This window comes from Halyomorpha halys, unplaced genomic scaffold (assembly GCF_000696795.3).
Source record: "Halyomorpha halys isolate HHAL.00 unplaced genomic scaffold, Hhal_1.1 Scaffold1096.1, whole genome shotgun sequence".
NCBI lineage: Eukaryota > Metazoa > Arthropoda > Insecta > Hemiptera > Pentatomidae > Halyomorpha > Halyomorpha halys.
The window spans coordinates 77,940-99,181 of NW_027110100.1; the positions used below are offsets into that span (position 1 = coordinate 77,940).

The 21,242-nt window shown below is 29.6% G+C and overlaps 1 protein-coding gene across 3 annotated transcripts in view; it reads right to left on the bottom strand.

Moving 5' to 3' along the window:
* mirr (mirror) overlaps window positions 1–20,281 on the bottom strand; it is a 77,573-nt gene extending 57,292 nt beyond the window's left edge. The window contains exon 1 of one of the 3 annotated variants that reach the window (XM_014432660.2): window positions 20,029–20,281. In XM_014432660.2, coding sequence (XP_014288146.1) covers window positions 20,029–20,070 — 42 coding nt within the window. In that variant the 5' untranslated portion in view covers window positions 20,071–20,281. Of the gene's footprint in view, window positions 1–11,101; window positions 11,194–20,028 lie in introns of those variants that run through there. The other 2 variants (XM_014432661.3, XM_014432662.3) reach the window with 2 other exon arrangements.
* Window positions 20,282–21,242: the final 961 nt, after the last annotated feature.

A 21,242-nucleotide genomic window follows, 5' to 3' on the forward strand; every position in this document is an offset into this window, starting at 1 on the left:
TGACTAATAGTGTATACAGGTAGTTTTACCTCATTAATTAGTATGAGGTAAAACTACCTGTATACACTATTAGCCATTGGAAAAAAAATATTAGGAATCAAAATATTTAACAATACAAAAATGTATATATATATAAAGAAATTTTACAGAAATTTAAAAACCACTTAAAATATATAGGGAATATACAATACTCGTCTATGATAATTCTCCATCAACGGGGCCAGCCCGTATGCTTTGTATTATTCAAAGATTGAATAATAGTTAAACATCACCTTTATTGATTTATTACTGAAATAAATAATTACGAAACTAATAAACAAAAAAAATTATGCATAATACATACATTTCAAGTGTTGGAAATGCGGTATGAATGCAATTTAGTGCTATCTGCCAAAGAACAGACCGACAGAGATTTGTCACATTATTTAACTGCCTACGTGAATTGTGCTGTTCAATTGTTTAATTGCCGCGTAGGGTCGAATCCGTAGGTGTAATTAATAGTTGAGCGAGGGATGGATGGATGCATGAATCATGGGACGTTGATGGGGTGGCTTTGTGCGCCGGTTAGGTAGGCCCCATCAGCTGCCCAAAGTGTATCCCTCCGCTCGGGTTACACCGCATAAATCATATTGTCATTGTTGCACTTTCAAAACGGGTCCAGAGGAGGTAGCCATGATTTTAACTGCCCCATTGTTATGTATCCATTCCCCCCTCTAAACAGATGCGGTGTAATGTTTAAATTGATTTAGATACATATGTCTTCCTTCGATGTAACACGATCTGAAGTTAAACAGGATGAGTTCTATTTAAAGATGTCTTGAATCATGTTTTGAATTCAATTATTTTTTTAAAATTAGAGCAATAATATTTCTAATACGTTTTAAAATATATTTTACGGACAGTTAAGTATCTTTTTTAAAAAAAATGAATTATATTATGAGAAAAGCGAAATAACTGGCGCCCAAAAATGTTTAGTTTAATACAGCAGAACCCCTCTTAACCTAACTTCGGTTTACCGAAAAAATAGATAGATTCAGTGCAGGGAAACAAATAAGTTCGTTAAAATGAAACAAAATAACTGACAGTTAAACTTTTGTCAGTAATGAGTGACTACTATTAAAAACTTAAATATCATTAATGAGGCAACAGCCCATACTTTTATATCAAATATTTTGTAGTGTATATCTGTAATTAATTTAACAATATATAGTTAAAATACAATTGAAGAAATATCAATAAACATTTTTTTGCCTATAACTTAATTAGACAAAACTCCCGTAATTTAAAAAAGTTATAGCATTGAAAAATTGATTTAGATAAGTCCATTTATAATAAAGTAAATAATAACAACACATTTAAGTAAAATTTGACCACCCTAATGTAATGAGACTTTATTAGAAATTTATTTGATTGGTATACTTACGAATTTAATTTTAATAAAAAAATTTTTTTTCGGTTGAACGATATTTTGGGGTGCCAAAACATTTATTTTTTAATAATCAAATATATGGGGTTGATTTTAAATTTTTTTGGACATAGGAACTAATTCTTTCTACCTCAAAAAATAACTGTAATTACTTTTATAATATCCTACTTTATTTTTTCTTTTAAGGAACGTAATAGTTTGATAAACCGTTTTGGCACATATTATTATAACCGATGTCGGTTAAAAGGAAACCTGAGGATTTCTATAATACAAAAATAAATATGCAATGATGTAGAAGATATATAGTAAAGATAGAGATTAACCCTGTCACATTTAATGGTTAATCTTTGTCAAAGTTTCTTGAAATATCACACTCATAAAGCTGATGAAATTTACTAGAGAAAGTAGTTTTCCCATTTACCACCAACATCAACCAAACAACAAATACAAAAGGAGCACAAGAGATAATTTATAATAGGGACAATGAGGACAGTGATGAATATATGAACGAAGCAGAGACCATGTTTGAATGGTAGTTGACAGCCTGCCAACAATATCTTGCCACAATGGCAACGTCAGTGAAGATTCGCTCTGTTGAATTATGCACACGTATATACCGATTTGGGCAGGCGGAATTCCCTTCAGCGCAGAATGTACATTTGATTTTCTCATCTTTTGTCGGTTACGTGTTCTGTAAAATTATGAGCTAGATGTAATATAACTAGGGTCAACGGCATAAAACAAAACTTGTTTTCGATAGTCGATCCAAAATCGGCAATGCTTAGTGCGCACGCGTGCAGAATCTAAATAGTTTAATATAATCGCAGATTATATCTTTTGTTTTCTTTATGGGAAGCAGATCTTAAAAATAAATACTATAGGTTATTTTTTCTGGTATAATTTAAAAAATATATATTTATTTATTTTTAATTTAAAATAAAAAAAATGAGGAAACTAGGTGAAACAGATATATAATCGTTCTCATTGTTATTTCAGGCACGATCTCTGCTAGAGACTGAATAGTTGAGGCCCCTTAGTTATTGTACGAAGTTATTGTAATTTAAAATTTAGATGTTTGGAAACCACATTTTCTGCTATAATAGTACTCAAAAAGTTAATATAATATACTTTTATATTATTTTTATATATTGTATCTATACTGAATGAACACTAGAAAAACTAGTAATCAGTTATAAGTGATTAATTGATAGAGATTGAAAGAGAATATTGTTTAAACTATAAAAAACATTTTTCGATTTCAGACCGCATGAATTCGCAAGGATAGGGCGGCACAAACTATACAATTTCCCTTAATAAACTTAAAACAGCATTGAAAGACTATTTTTATATTTTATTTTTAATTGATCAATTATGAATTGTAAAGATGAACTTATATTATTTTTATTATTGTTTAAATAAATAATTTAATTTTTATCCATTTTAGTCTCAACATAATTTATTTTTCTTACAAGTCCTACGTATCGGCCAATCCGGCCACCCTCAGGGACAATCTACCACAAAACAGCTTTTATTACATGTATGATCCTCAACAATTCAAAATACTTAACAATAGTATCTATAATTTATCTTACCGTAATACTATTTTGGAACTAATTCATTGCATCATCCAAAATTGTATTAAGGTAAGATAAATTATAGATAATATTGTTAAGTATTATTAGGATCATACATGTAATAAATGCTGTTTTGTGGTAGATTGTCCCTAGACCCTAGAGGGTGGCCACGTAGGACTTGTAAGAAAAATAAATAATGTTGAGACTAAAATGGATAAAAATTAAATTATTTAGATTAATTTTTATTAATATATTCTTGTTTGAGAGTGGTTTAGTTTATTTAAAAACAAATTTGATCCTTTTTTCTCAACTTTATTCTTTTCAAAACCTTCCAACGTTCCGACCACTCTGATCATTTTCAAGGATACCTTTTCTTTGTTGTCATTTTCTCTTTTAAATTTCGTTGAGAAAAAAGGATCAAATTTGTTTTTAATTAAATTATTTATTTAAACAACAATAACCAGTCTCAAGAAAGTGTTTAATATTATAAATTAAAATTTATTTTTAACCAACTCAACTTGAAATGGCATCATTAAAAGTTTTTTTTCTAGTAAAATCTAAACACATAATATTCAAATCAGATTGTAATTTGAATCCGGCTCAATTTTCAGTTAAATTAAATTTTAATTAGAAACAGAAAAGAAATTTATTCTATTGAATAAGTAAAACGATTTGCTGAACAATAGATGCTACTGGCAAGAGAAGTGACGTAATAGATTAAAATCCGAAGGACAACGGTTCTCTTACTGCGGTTACACGTCCTCAAGCATTCCACAGCATCTACTCTCCCGATGTTTAGTCATTTTCAGATCGATTTAATTGTTGATAATTTTCTTCAATGAGCGTATAATTCTCCTGACAAAACAATGAGGTTATGCAGACAATAATTACCCGCTGTGTACATAGTCGACTGTCGTGCTCTCCGTTAAGAATTCCGTAATTTTTATGAACATTCTCTAAATAGGCTGTTATTACACAATGAATATAAAGTTATCGTGCCTTAGGGCTAGGGGGTGTTCATGTAGATAAAGCCCGTCAGCCGTGTAACCGAGCCAGGACCATTTTTGGATTAGTATAATTATATTTAATATTTCTCGATATCCATCTTGTAGCCAAGGAGGATATTTCCTTTAATAGCGATTGACCTAATTATTATTTTGATAAAGCGTATCGGGAAAAAAAAGCCCAGTCGGAAGTTCATCGTTTAGGGACAAACCTTTTGATAATAATCAATTTTTTAGCCTTTAAGAGCAGGCGGCAACAGCTGGGCCTGGGCACGCGAGCCTCCACCAACTGGGTAATTATCAGTTGGACTTGTTGAAGTCAATCTCCTGTCTTCGCGTGGCCTCCAATTCTTCTTTGATCGTATAAGATGATTGCTAGTGTATATGTACAATTAATTTTTTAACATTTAACATCCATGCGTGTGGTTTAAAACCAGAATGATCAGGGACGAAATATATTAATTCCGATCAGAATCGATATACATTCAAAAATAATATATATAATGAGATCAATTATGGATAGAAAATTTTATTTTAACACAAGTCTATAATATGCATACTTGTTTTAGCAAGGATGTGCTATTTCAAAGCTAATAAATTTTCATGACTGTTATTTATCAATTATACAACATATAATTATTTTTATAAATCTTAAATTATTTATTATTTTATACTGGTACTGGTATTTGGTGGGGGAGAACAAGGCCGGCAAGTGAGCCTAACTCCTTTTTGCCAACCCCTGGCGGCTACCTAGGTTGCCGCCGCATACTAACCAAGGGGGGAGTGTCAAGATTCATTCCTCGGGACCGCCGAAATATGAATGTATAACTGCCCCAGGTGGGAATCGAACCCACAACATTCCGAACCGAGCGTACTGGGACCTGCGCCCCAACCTGCACGGCCTATTATTTTATAAGTAACGGATTGTGTATCTAATAGAATTTCAGAATACAAACTACAACCACGAAATATTCTTAGGCTATATCTAAATTTTCAGGAGAATAGTTTTAATTATTTCCCAAAGATCAGAAATTTGAGAAATTAACTTAGGATTGAAATATATCTTAGACATTTTTAAGATAGAGATCAGAGTTCATTTTTCGAAAATGTCCATGGCAGCTATATAAACGTTTTTCCCGAATGGAAATTTACAAAAATTAATTGTAGTTTAAAAGATTGGTGCTATTATTTATTATAACTCTTAAAGTATTTATTATTTTATAACAAAAAAAAGTGACCCAATAAAATAAGTAAAAATAATTTTATAGTTTTAAAAAGTGGTGTGTCATTCCATTCACTTTACATTTTATTTTCATTAAACATCATTAATTACAGAGATCATTAAGTTCAAATGTTTTTTAAATAGTTTACTAAGTTTTGAGACTGATCTATTTTGAAAATTTTATATTGTTGAATAATTATTTTGAACTCCTGTTTTGACTTATTCCACTTTTATATTCAATGGTCCATATCATCCTTCTATATAATTAATACTTTTAATAAAATGTTCATGATTATTGCAATTACATGAGTTATGAGTGTCGGAAATTACTTCTACTTAATTCCTTGTTCCAAATCAGATAATTCTATCATGTTTTAATTTTATGTTTTGTTGTAATTTGATTGACATTGATATAACACAAAAGAAAATCATCATTCAGTTGTATACCCCTCATTCAGAAATAGCAATAATCTCAAAAAATATTCTTTGCCTGTAAGAAGGAAAGAAATAGAAAAAAAAAATATCCCAACCGATTTCTCTCAGTTCGAAACTTCCCGCTTATCTGGAGAGAACATGGAGTTGCTGTCGAGAAGAGGAATGTAGCAGATAGTGATAGGAAGATAGAAAGTAAAGAAGAGAGCTGGAAGAAGGTACAAGAGAACAAAAGCCCCTCTGCAATATTTACCTGCGTCAGATGGGAAGTGTCTTGTCAGCTCGTCTGTCAATAGCATTTCATCTAACTTTCCTCTACCCCTGCCTTTAGTGTCGCTCGGGCTTAAGGTGCCCTGTTTACTCTATGTAGGATTCGCTCTGCTTTTCAGTCTTTTGGAACATAAACCTACATTACCATTTTATGTAATAGTTTATTTTACGTTTTTTTAATTGAGAGTTTTTGTAGCTATAGATAGTGATAAAATATCAGGTTCTAATTTAGTAAAATTTACTTTCCAAGTTTGAAAATAAACAGAGTACTCCTGTAATTACTTATAAGCTATTAACTAAATCGCTTCATGATCAAATTTTGGAGATGAACAGATAGAAACTGATTTTTTATGAAATTAATATATATTTTTTTGTTCATCCTCTCCCTCAAAATTACACATGTATCAACAAAGTCCTTATAACGTCTAGAGGTTGGGAAGATTCGTAATATAAAGTGTTAGTGAACATTTATAATATCCAAATAGGGTCAAAGCACCTTTTTGATTCAAGTTATAAAAAATAAGACATTAGAATAACTAATGGGTTTTGAATTTGTCGTAATTTTAAAATTACCCTTGTGCCGATATTGTACAAAATATCCCAACACCAAATCATCTTATTAATTAATTATATTATTAGTTTAAATTCTGCTCTCAATCGATAACCGAGTTTTTATAGAAAGTAAGAATACTTGCATTACCTGAAGATAATGTTCCTATTTTACTTACACAGTGTTATCTCGGAAATCCAAACTAATTGCTACAGAGGGGTGTTTGGAATTAGTGAAAAGTTCAAAAGATTAAGAAGTGTAAAAAATCCGAAATTCTTTTTCATATTTTTTTGGAAAATTTGACAGTTCTAAGTTTTAAAAAATTAATCTTTTTTTAAAGAAGTCAGTATTCTTTTTTGTCAGGTGCTATGAGTCTTATAACATCACTGGTCACTAGCTATATTTTGATTTCTTTTACATTATCAGTAATATTAAGATATGACTTAATTTGTTATAATTGATTATAAGTGAAAGGAAAAAATTAAAATTAAAAAAATACTCTTTGTATGGATTTATTTAAAACGTGATAAAAAAAAAATCAGTACACCAACAAAATTTGTATTGTACATTTTTTCTACTATTATTTAAATCAGTTTTACCCAATCAAATGATTATTACAATAGATATTATATATATCTAATTATAATATAATATATTTTAAACAATGATTAGCGCGGGAAGCTATCAAGCAATTTGGAATTACGTTATGCGTCACATACCGGCACCAAGGAAAAAAGAAAGTCTAAGCTTTACTGAAATTAGAATTAAATGGTGAAGAGATGTGGCTAACTAAACAATTAACATGTTTTAATATTAACGGAGAGGTCGCGGCATGAATATGTAGTCCAATCGTCCTTGCCCCCTGTGGCTTCCTTGCTATTTAAATTTTCAACGCTGAGCCTGCTCGCAGCCTGTAAACCGCGCTCTGCAAACTCTAATGTACATTACATGTTAATTACACTATGCATGATCCTGCTCCTCATTTAACCATTTATATTTAAATTAATTCCGGCCCGATCTAAGCTGATTTGCAGGTTAATGCGTACTCGAGTGTATACTCCAAGCAATCTGCTAGTTGATGGATTGTCAATATTTCGGTATTTATTATTTTATTTACATGTTCATACATAGGCATTGGGTCCAATGACGTGTAATTATTCGTTCTCGACTGTATGACAAGACATAAAATTATATCAATGATAATAAAATAAAATTTTAAAATACACAGACGGCAAGTAAGCACCACAGTCCCCCCAACTCACAACAGATCCCACAACCTACCAACCTTAAAATGCCTTTCAGGCAATAAAAGGATGTTTTTGTTTATTATTGTATACATATTCCTATTTTTTTTATTATGTATTAGTTTTTTGTTTAAGTTAATACTGTTAATAGAAGGGTGAGAAAAAAAAAATTAAACATAAGGCTTGATATGAATTATAAAAATAAAACAGAAATAGCTGGTTTATTTATTATGTTTAGTAGTTGATAGAAATATATTTATTCTTTAAAAATTTTGGAAAACATTTTTTTTTTATCTTTTTAAAACACATAATATGAAAGAAAAATGCATCCCTAACTATGAAAGTATTACAAGAATAAATAACTATTACAATAAATCATTATTTCACAAATTCATTACTTAGAATTATTTATTTATAATAGCATGATTAGTTATATAATTTTAATTAAGCAATGCACACGGACTGACAACAGAAAACATACCACCAAATCACTATAAATAAATAGAAAAAAAATAAAAAACCCCTTAGCCCTAGAAAGAAATTAATTAATTTGTATATGTATATGTATTTTTCTAATTTAAAAACAGCAGATTTAATGAGAAATTAAAATCGATTATAATTTGTAAATCAGTTAAAAAATTTATTTTTTAATTTTCTAAAAAACTCTCCACACAAGAATTAGCACGAAATCAGTTCATATAATATATTAAATGTTAAAAAAAATTAACGTCCTTTTAACCAAGGATGCGTGAAATGTTAAAATTACTTGGATACTTATGTCATTTTGATGTTGCAGAGGCAAAAAGGTTAATGGGAACTGAAAATTTAATTTTTAAAAAATTAAAGTTCAGATATATATCTGGAGGCAGGTACAACACTAAGTGTATTGAATAATTGAAATTTCATTTACACTGTTACTTATATATGGATAATTCTATTTCAGTAGCCGTGAGTCAATCTTGTGGGTTCGGAAGCCCTCCGTGGTTACAGTACTTTGTAAGGAAGTACTGCAACTATACCAACGGTTATGCAAGGAGATGATTTGGTCATAATCATGCTTGACCACTAGATTTCTTAATTCACTCTTCTTGAATTATTTAATTTTAAAAATTAAGACAAAATATTTGTATGTGTTACATTAGGTCTTGTAAATATTATACTGCCATCAGTTGACTTGGATGGTTGGGGACACCCGGTTTGGAATAACAATTATTCCTCCCAAGCAGCCGTCTCCGTGTTTCAGATTGACTCACACTTCCCGAACACCAGACCCGAACAGATTATGAATTCTGGTCGCGACTTCTGTCTGCTAGGACCAATATTGTCAGAAGCCCGTGGAGTTTTTCGAATTAGTGGTGAAAAATGGAGAGATATTGCTGAATAATGGTTAATGATTCGCCTCTGACACGCTGTCCATTGTTTGACCGACACACTGCTAACAGCATCCATTCTTTCCTGCCGTCCATTTAAACACCGGTGTTTTGAAAAAGGGTCTGTAATTATAGATTTTCTGCTTCCTACTTTATTCGTGCTATGTTTCACCCCTTCTCTTGCATAAATGCCTACAATTACAACGAGCAGGAATTTTTTTTTTTTAGTATAATTCTAGGATTATATATGGATAATGCTGTTACAGAATATTCCGTTATAGAATTTGGAAAAACTAGCTTAAACGACATCTTGAAAAACCATGAAGACCTGAATAGTGAAGGTTTTTATGGGAAACGATGATTCAGATATAAGTATGGCTCAAAATATAATTTGTTGAATTATACTTGTTCCGAGAACTAAATACATAAATAACTCCAATTTAAAAAAAAAAAACAAAAAAAAAACATAGTTTTTCTTGAACTATTTATTTGATTCAAATGAATATATCATCGTCTTCTAACTGTAAAACAAAAGTGAGCTCCACCACAGGTTTAAATTAGAAATGGTTATTGATGACTGAAAATATTGACAGTCTTTTAAATACGAAAATACAGAAAATGCCTCTTGGAGATGTAGTGGTGTTCTGTGGTGCAGAACGAGGAGAATTTTTACATGCAGTAAACTGTAAAGAGAAAATTAAAAAAATATGGAAAAATTAAATAGCAAAATAATTAAATTAATAAAAATTCCACTTCACAAAATATATATTCATCAAAGTTAATCGAGCCTTTCTATTAGAAAAAATATAAAATTGTCTTGTAAGGGCCAATTAGATTCAAATTCTTGGCAAATCAGAAGTGTGAGATGTGAAGACATTTACATAAATAAAGGAAAATGTCTAGCTTTTTTTTATTATATTTTTTTCTTTTCATATTATGTTTTAAAAAGAAAAAAAAAAAATTGTTTTTTGCTGAATTTTTAAAGAATGATTATATTTTTAGCAACTACTAAAAATAATAAATAACGGCTATATTTGTTTTATTCATGTTAAGCCGTATAATTAAATTATTATATTCAGCCGTATTAAATTATTTTATTCATAAAAAAAATTTCCTTGTAGAAAATCAATCTTGAACAAATAACAAAATGGGTTTATAAAAAGTTACATATGCAGCTCATCTTTTTATTTTTGCTTTGCATTACTATTATTGAGAATACTCTATTTACCAGTTGATGTTATTTAATTTTCTTCGCATTTATTGTAAATTATACCAAAAGCAAATTAAATTGATGATTAAAATGATTATATTTTTGTACTGGCAATTTCTTATGAAAAAATCACCTATGTCTATGGTACGCCTAAGTCTAGTTGTGACTTAGAAATAGGTAGTTTTCCAAGAGATATTCAAGTTAAGAAATATTAATTATAACCCAAAAAACCTTCCAGTTCAAGGATTAGGACTTATGATGTTTTGGCATTAATGGCACGTTATAAAGTTAAAATACAGTAGATTAATTATCTCGTATGAATCGAATCGAATCAAGTGATAAGAAGTAAAGAAATATAATAGATGTAAAACCATTGAAAATGGTTCTCCCGGCTGTGTTTACTCTCCTATAAGTAATATGGAATGTTTTGCCCCACTAAAGTCCAAGGAGGTGTATGATAATTTTGCTATATTGGGTTTTTCTGCATATTAGTATAAGTTGTCTACTCTGATCACCATGTCCGAAAAATCTATCTGAGTATGTGTCATCAATTAAATGTACAAAATGGTTTATTGAGTTTGGTCAAAATCCTCAATTACCTGTTACCTCATGTTTGCAATAATATTTTAAAAACAATAATTGTGCAGATACGTCACTTTGGCTTTGAACTGCCAATATATCTGTTTCAAACTGACTAATAATATATTGTTGAGATATGTTATTGCTACTTCAGGTTAATTAAATATTTTGTTAATATATACAGTATCAAACTAAACTAAGGATGATATTAAATCCAGACCTTGTGATGCTGCAGCTTGGAGTGGAGCTAATGAAAAGCGATAGGAAGACAAAGACGATGCCCCATTGACTGGCTATGATCCACGGAGAGAACGCCCTCTGCAAGCAGATGGAGGCAGAGGCGATGCAGCACGTGCTCCACACCGAGGAGGAATACTAACTCCAATCGCTGACTCACATCCTCTGCCACTTCTCTTCGTCTGTCCGTCGGTCCTCCGTCTTCCTACCTTCTTGTCCGGAGGCGATAACGGTCTTCGACTTCTTTTCCGGCCAGTTACTTCCGTTCTGATCAGGGATTCGGTGCCCGTTTCGCACTCTTGATCACTCCTGACACGTCTTATTTTCTGGTACCAGACAGGCGGGGTACTCCTGCACAGCTGGTCCATATGAAATAGTCTCTTAAACGAACCAATGTACCAATGAATGACTCTGAGGGCTTCAACACATCACCATAAATTAGTAGGAGAAAAAAATCTAATAATTTAGTTATTTTTAAGACAAAATTTACTTAATAAACATTCTGCAGTATTTAAATAATTCAAATAATATCATTCTTATTAGAGATATTTATATGAATTTTCTCCCGATAGATAAAAGCAGGAATAAACCAAACAAGCTTTCTCTTTTCCCGAGGCAGAAAAAGACACCATTGATAAGTTTCCAGCTGAGAAAAAAAAAGGAAAGATAACAGAATGCATTTTTTTTTCTTTTTACCAAGGACAATATGCCAGTCACAGCTGCATTACCATAGCTTACTAGGCTATGTAATACTCTTTTAATCGACCATTCTGATAGATAGAAGATTTGTGAAATTTTTATAGCAATTAAATGTATTAATTTAGTTATTTTATATTATTTTTCTCATTTTAAAGGTTTTTGTATAATTGTGACTTCATAATAGACAGCAATGAAGTTGACAATAGGCTTTTGGCTGAACTCATTTAATCTTGAAAAATTATTTATATCATAATAAAAACTTCATGCATATTTCACCGTTTAAATAAATAAAACTGTTTAAAGTAAGTAGGAGTCGCAAGTCCATCGTGCAAATCTGGGACAACCTTACCGCGCTCCTGAAAGGAAATAGTTTGAGGCGGAACCAGAAGGGAAACTGGAGGGAAAAGAGGAGCCGAGGATTAGAAAACATGTGAGGGGATGTTGAAGCATTTCTGAAGGCCCGGGTGTTAGGGACTGTATACGGCTTTAGCCACGTCAACAAAAGATCCCGAATGAAGGCTGTTGTGACAAGAGATACTTCTGAAGGGTACCGAGGCGAGATAGGATGATGAATAGAGACCACTTCTTTTCTGACATCCATTGAATTTTCTCAATAATCATATCATACAAAATAATTTTTTATAATAACGAAAATATGAAAAAATTTAAGCCTCTTAGAAACAGGAGGACGTTTCGAAGATCTACTTTACAGATGTCTTAAATGAGAATTTTTAGTCTGTAAAAGTTTAATTTAAGTCTACACAAATGTAAGTGACACCACTAATTAACAATCAAAGCAAAAATGGCCAACCCGAATGAGCTTGTGGGCCACTTATATTAGATTTATCCCACTATAGACTTTCTTAGTGTGAACAATTGAAACATAATGAGTTATTACTATTGTAGTAACTATTATTCTATAATATAATAATACTTATACCAACTTCATATTGTAAAGAAATCTATAATCCTAAAAATAAATCAAATCCGGGAAATAAAATAATTAAATAATATAATATAGTTTCCCATTGTTATAAAATTCTCTTCTATTAAACAAAATAATCTTAAATTGTAATTAAATTAAATAAACAAATATCCAGCTATAGATTAAAAAGTTTAAAATAACGTCATAATTTAAAAATAGTCTGGAAATCGCAACTCGAGTTTTCGTTTTTTTTTCTGTTTTTTATAAGGTATGTGAAGATTAAATTTTTATCAATTTTCAGTTCCCACTTGTAATAAGTGGATTCTAGCCTGAAGAAGAGAATGATAACCTCAAAACAATGAAAGAAAATCAACAATAGATCTAAAATTGTCATTTAATGATGTTTAATTACTTATAAATAAGGTTTGTAATAACAACAACAAAAAATTCTCTACATTAAGATGCTATTGAATACAAATAATTGTCAAACTTATAACAAAATTCAAATATAAGTATTTACATTAAACAATGATTTTTTTTAAAATATTATATGTAGAGTATGCTCAGTAGTCCGTATAATGCTAGTCAAATATATGTACAACATTGAGAAAACAAACAAACTGAAGTTTTATAGCAGTTATAAAGTGTTTAGTGCTTTGTTTAGATAAATGCTTTACAAGTGACAACAATTGCTGTGTACAATTCCTCAAAATGTTCTGCCGCTCTGGCCTCCGAGGAGGAATTTCCAAGTGAAAATGAAACTAAAGAAAAACAGGTGTACCGCAAACTGAATAGAAGGAATTTAACCTTCCAGTTTCAGAGCAATAAAAGTTCTTTCCCGAAGAAAAGATTGATAGTCTTTCTCTCGTGGCGAGAATGTATTTTTTTGTTTTGCCCCTAAAGAGAGATAACTTTATCAGAGCCGTGCCCGAGGCGGTAAGCCATTATGCTAGGCCCCACTTTACACCAAACTTCAAGTATCCGGTTGACAAAAAAATATTTTAAGTAAATCCGTGTGTCGATAAGATGACCATTTGCTTTTTAAAAGATATTTCTCCTATGTTTTTTAACAGCATTGGATGAGGGTGTGGGTTACGCTCTTTCACACCTGGTTATGAGAGTTAACGTATCGTGTCTGCTTTCGAGTCACGAATGGTAACGAGCTGAATCGATAAACCGACTTTTTAGCATAGGTACACGCTGTCACATTATCTGATACTACGATTCATCAAGATGTTGCAGTCGTCATTTAATAAACAATGTGCTTTAAATAAATTCTTAGTAAAAAAATATATATAAGTTAAATTTTTTTGGATATTTTTAAATTTAGAAATTGTAAATATATTTCTATATCAGGTGAATTTGAAAACATTACCGATGCAGTCCACACCACGATAATATAATGCAGTCATGTATAATTTAATTTGTACATGAAAACATGGATGATTGTTAAGCAAATTAAACAATATTGTAATAATTTATATAATTAGTAATTATTTATGTTCACTACACATTGAATCAACTCATGAATTAAATTAAATTCAAACTATGTAATTTATTCAGTCAGATAATAACACTAGTTACTTAACAGTTGAATATGGGTTTTCTATTAATTTAAAACGCATATTCACTAAGAGAAAATTCTTTTTTATATTTAATAAATTTATTTTAAATGTAGGAAATTATTTTTAGAAAATAAATTTTTATAAAATTCACATTCATTTCGCATAAATTTAATGAAACAAAATACGCTATAACATTTTATTGAATTCTATCAAGTATTCAAATTAACAATTCGGAACATATAAATTTAAGAAAATACGGTCTTTTAACACATCTATAATATAGCTACTTAAAGTTTCAAAATATTATATCAATCATTCTTAGATGTTATTGATAGTAAATTCACCGTAAGAAAACATAACTAAGCAATCTATTCGTATAGAGTACTAAAATAAAATTTTACTACCGACATGTATTTAATTTAAGTTGTGAGTAAGCATGTCAATAATATGCTAATAATTTGTGTAAATTTATTGATAGTGACATCAAATAATATTATAGACCTTTAATGGTAAGTGTTTTTAAATTAATTATATTATATATATATAAATAAGAGCTGTAAAAAAATTTATATCTTTTAATCTGAAGATTAGTAAACATTAAGTAAACTCAAAAAGTTTGAGCTATTAAATTATCTTGATTAAACCAATATAAAAATTAAAAACAAATAATACCGCATTTTTTATTGGAATGCACAAACTCAGTTAATTTCATACTAGAATATTTTCTAGAAATACTGGTGCATATATTAGGAAGACATATTATATATTTGTTTATTGTTCAACTGCCAAATGAAGTCAACTATGGAAATATTCTAATGACACAGTGTTGTTATCGGTTTATCAAATTATTACCAAGAACTTTTTTAAGCTTTATTTTCAGCTAAAAATATAAACATAAAAATATATTTCGTCACATATAGCAAGAGACTAAAAAAAAAAACAAAAACAATTTTCTTAATTAAAAAAAATTAAAAAATCAGGATGGAATTGAAAAGAAAAAAAAACTTCCACATTATGATTTTAATCAAAAGATCAATTATAATATAGTAAAAAGAAACATTTAATTTTACCATTACTTTTGTCTTTTTTACGCTTGAATACAATAAAATAATAGTAGTAATTTGTATGGAATAATTTTATTTAGATCGATTTGTAATTTAATGTTTTTAGTGAGAATTTCTAAACATCCGTTCATCAGAATAATAAAAATGAATCATTCTCAACAAATGTTAGAAAGAATGAAGAATGAAGAAACTTACATTAAGTTATGGTTGCCTCATTCAATGTAAATATTAATAATATTTCCCATATAAATGGATATCAATGATTTCATATGCTTAATCACATTTAGAAATTGTAAATTAACTTGAAAGAATTAAGTTACAGAGGTATAACAATTACCGGTATAAACCAATTGAATATGCATTATATTTTTATTTAAACTTAAGTGATATCAGTAAAACATTTAAATTTATCATTTTACTCTAGAACGATTTTGTAGTTGATTTTATAATATTTTATTTCATTTTAACAGCACTTTTTACAGGTAAAATAAGCTGGAAAGAACCTTTATTTATCATATATATATTTTTTTTGTTTTTAATATTCTTACCACAAATTACAAACTATTTGCGAGCTTGCTTTTGAAAATGTTTTGTGGTATTCTACAGAGCTAGTGAAGTGTTTAGCTGTTTCGTGTTCGACAAATTCATTAATCAGGACTGCCCTGTTAATGTGACTCAATAGCCTAGTCCTGCCTTTAAATACAAAATACATTACACCGTTCAAACTCACTCCAAACTACATTGGAATTGTATTAAATTGCTTATGTTGCTATCATCTCCAATGGGTTACTTATACTACAATAACATCGTCAAATCCTATTGCTTCCCAACCGTATGGCTTCTCTAATACAGTAAAAATAAAATAAATATTTCTTTACAAGATATCCTGCTATCTTTATACTTTTAACACGTAAATCTCCAAGTGCAGGTGCATAATATAAATACAGTAACATAAATATAATTGTTTAGGTAGTTATTTTTATTTTATTTTTTAATAGCCGAAATAAATCAATCTAAATTTTGACTAAAGACTATTTCAAAATCGTCCAAAACAGACTCTGGTTAGTTATTTTCTTCGGAGCAGTAATTAGCTCTACTGCCAAATGGATTCTCAAATAAATTTTATTTTTGGAATGGGTTATAATGGATGGGCCCCGGACAACATCCAACATTGTTTGTCCTACGGATTATGTTCTTTAATGTAAATATATGCTCTTAACCTTTTTATTTATAGACGACAACAAAATTTAATAAATAACTATTATAATAAGAAACAGAAAAGAATAAGTTATATTGTATAAATCTTTTTTTTTTAATTAATTGATTCAATTTAAATTTCCAGCTTGAAGTTTATTTAAAATTATAAAATATACTTTATCCATTACATATCAATATATTTTTACTTTTAATTCAAATGTATATAATTCATGTAAAGGAAAAATATTGTTTGTAAACATTGTTCACCTAATTATTAATAAGTTCCTGTCTATTTAAAAATCTCCATTTTTCAAATCACAATAACCGACCATTGATTCAATTATAATTTTATAATAATCCATATCATAAAATGTTAGTGACAAAAAACATTAATTAAAATAAATATCTTAACAAGGGATTTTTAAAAATATATTTAAATTTAAAATTACAGAAAGCAATACATTTTTTTTTATAAATAGATTATAATTATCATTGTTTATTTTTTAAATTATTATCTTATTTTATTGTAAAATTTAAGAGAAATATACAAAATAATTATTATTATTGGTAACATAATTTTATCTTCTAACTCATGTAAGCATATCTGATTTAATATACCTTGGAATTAATAATTTATTTCTTAAAAGATCAATAATTTTTTTTGTAAGTATGACTTACAAATTATAAAATTTATAATTAACTGATACAATTTCATTATATAATACCATATAATATCCATAAACTATATGAATATTGTTGATGTAAAATTATTTTAAGTTAAACATAACTATTATGATTTTAATAAATATTTTTATCAGCTAATCAAATTTGAATTATTTTTGCTTCCTTTTATTTTTCATCTCTTAACATTTTTTCAATTTATATGATTTAAGTGTTTGAAAATAAACCCTCTTTAAATTTAATATTTTTCTTAATGTAAAAAAATCTCACAGTTCTTAACTTAAATGAAAATATTGGATACAGATTAAGAAGTACAGCTAATTCAATACTATAATATAGAATGATTCTATAATTTTCTAAATCTGTTAAATTCATTATATATAATCCATTAATCATAATTATAGTAAAGTCTATTATTATCAACATATGTTGAAATGAATTTTTATTATATAGCACCTAGAATATTATTTCCTTTCCAGTATTGAATATGACACTGATTTTACTTCTTGGCTTTTCTATCCTGAAGTCTTTTTGACGCTACCGGTATAAATCCGGTACACTTTGGACAATTATTGGTAACTGTTCATTAGCATATTTTCAATGAGTTGATTTGTGAAGTATACAAGTCGATTCCTATCAAAGTATCACCTAGAGAAGTGTTGATGGGGTACCGATAATATCAAGTCGTTTATCCTGCCCCAGGATACAAATAAGATTCAATCCAAAAGGTAAAAATTCAAACAACTGTCGGATATATCCTGTTGTCATTTATAAGTGTCAGCAAAAACAAAAGTATTATTACTAAAAAAGTAAAAGTGTAAAGAAATCTTAAATATACGTATCACTTATTAATTGAAATCTATATATTTGTTTACCAATCTAGCAAACAGTAAAATTTAATCAAATTTAAACTAAAGAAATTATTTAAATAAAATATAAATGAAAATAATACATATTCATCATTTATAGAACACATATTTTTAATATGTTAGTTATAATTGGAATCATGTTCACTCTTAGGTGATATTGTAATCTCTGAATGTAATACTTTTAAGGTATGTATACACAGTAGAATTTTATTCGTATAGTTATTACCAAGAAAATTATTAGATTGAGCTAGAATAAAAAAAAATTATCTATGAATGGTTCCTAAAAACATTAGCTCATCCTCTTTGTTAAACTATCCTGAGTAAAAGAAACAAATATTCAGTACATATAAAATTATATTAAAAACTATCGAGTATTTATTTTAAAAAAAAAATTAAATAGTCAAGAAGACAATATAAAATATTATCCGATAAGAATTATGAACAAATATGAAATATTCCACCAATAAAAAATACAATGTCCAGGTTCCCATAAACTTATTCTAAAATACCATATAATTTTTGATTTGTTGAAACAGAATTATAAATTCAAAATACTACAAGGTGAGAATATAACATATATTTTCCTTAATGTTACGTTAAATCTCTTGACAAGACCTTCATCTTGTAGCATGTTATGTAAGATGTCCGAAATAATTTTCCCATTATTCAAAAACCTCATTCATTAATTTCTTTTTTTTCTTCAAACCAAAGAAGGTAAAAACCATCTTAATTTGTATATAATATAAATTAATATTGATGCCCGTTTCACAACAAGGCCCATTGTGCCGTTATATTAAAATTCATGAAGGGATAATTAATAAATATTTACGTCATGTGTGAAATAAAATTCAAGAGGACGGACTTTGTTAGGAAAGGGACGACATAGCGCCTTGTTATCTGTTTGACACGCATACTGCTTTGCTAGTTTCACAGTTAACTACGTAATTGGGCCATTAGTGGCAACGAATCGAAATTATACGTCAGCGCTGCACTAACATGGCTCTAAGTTAATTGTTTCTTATAACACCTTAAGCCAATAATGATATCACTTAAAAGTACGTACGCGAGAAGGTTGTATCGGCAAATTAAGAGGTTTTAAAAATCGGACAGAACGGAAATATAATATATGACATACAATTTAAGAGAACGGGCTTGGTTAGGACAACTAACGGTATAGTTAAAAAATATATTATTTCATCTGTAAGTCAAAAAAATGGTTTTAAAGTTATAACTAAATATAAGCTGACAAACTTTGATCTCATTTTCTCCATTGGAACGTTAAGATTTAACATAATTTATAATAAGAAAAACAATAAAGCTTTATTCTCTCAGAACCCGTATTTATGACCGATTAAAGTTCAAAGTAGAAAATTAATTTCCTTGATAATAACAAATAATAATTTCATAGATTTAAAAGCTAATATTACGACAGTAAACTAAATGAAAACATTCCAGATCACAGAAATATCCACAACGAAAAAGTTAAAACTAATTCACTTAGTTGAGGAAAGTTTTATAATATCAATATAAACGAGAAAATATTCTTTAGAAATTAGGAATACCACTAACACTAAATTTTGTACCCATATGTAAAGAAAAATTGTTTTATTTTGATCTGATCTCTATTTATCTATTTATTAATAATGTAATTAAAAAACATTTACGAAAATAACACAGTTGAAATCAAGAGATTTTATAAAAGAAAAGGATCGTCAAAAGAATCCGACGCTGGAACGGAGACAGTGCCTAAAGCGGCCGTAACCTTCCCAGTATGGAAGGTAACATAAACAGAGCGACGTGGTCAACAAAGCGCAGCTTCCCGATCCTCTCCTAGGACCAAACTCACAACAACGGATAACAAGAAGGACAGACATGAAGACGGAATATTTAAGAAAATCATTTTCACTTACCTGATTAGTAGGAGAGAGGGGCGCCGCTGGAAAGTGAGCCATCTCTGCAAGTCGAATCACTGTTGTGGCCGCACATGATACATGTTGTCTTCAGCACATAACAAGTCCGTTCCGAGTTAAAATCACAATCACAATGATATTGGAGTAAGTTATGTCGCACGTCTCCGAGCGCGGTTGGCTACGGTAGCTACGGCTCAGAGACCGTCAAAAAAGTGATTTTTCCCTCGGGCTGGCTGCCCCCACTCCTACAGTTCTTCCCCCCCACTCCACGGACACGCGAGGAGGGGAGGAGGGGACCGTACAAAAACCGGCTTGAGGGAAGGGGGTACCCCGCTTTTTTCCCCCACCCCTCAGCTGAGGGGGGGAGTCTAGCTTTTTTCCGGGTGGAGCCTGGCTCCGCCCCCCGGCCAATGGGCTCCGACCTTACAAGCAGATCAATGGCTCCTCCTTGCCGCCGGTCGGGAGGGGGGGTAGAGTAGAGACAAATTACAAGACGGGGGGACTACCCCCACGACACCCTGTCCTAGGTCCCTGTAAACACAACAACACACCACCGACCCCTACACACAACCCCATCCCGCTCAGCTCAAACAACACATCCCCACTCCATGTCTTATTTTATTACTTCTTAGTTATTGTCTCCCTTTAGTTAACATTACACACTCATGCGATTCTTCTCTTATTGATATTTCATTACTTCCTTTCCTCGATAAAACTACCAATCGTAATTGAACTAAATATTTTTTATTTCTAATGTTTTCTTAAATGTCGTTATATCGTCAGTGTATTAGTGACACACAGTGGTTTGTCATATAAGGCGTTTAAACTGAAAAATATTCATTCTTATTTTAATAATTATTTCAAACTCTATTTATTTAATTTATAAATTGTAAAAAATGCCTTTTTTAGTTCCATGTGTTTATACCCGGTGCTAAATTATTCTTAAGGGATTTCTCATTTAAAATATTAAATTTTATTTACTTTTTTTATTTAAATTTTCTTTTCATATTAATTCTATTCTGCAACAAATGAAACAAGCAAAATAATAATATGTTAGTTATTTAAATGTTTATATAATTATACTTAAAGCTTATGCTACAACTTAATAATTACTGGTGAATCAACAAATAAACAGAAAAACAATTACTTACAAACCACAAAACCGGATTTATACAGGAAACTGCGCGACTAATAGCAATTCGCGAAAAAAACTA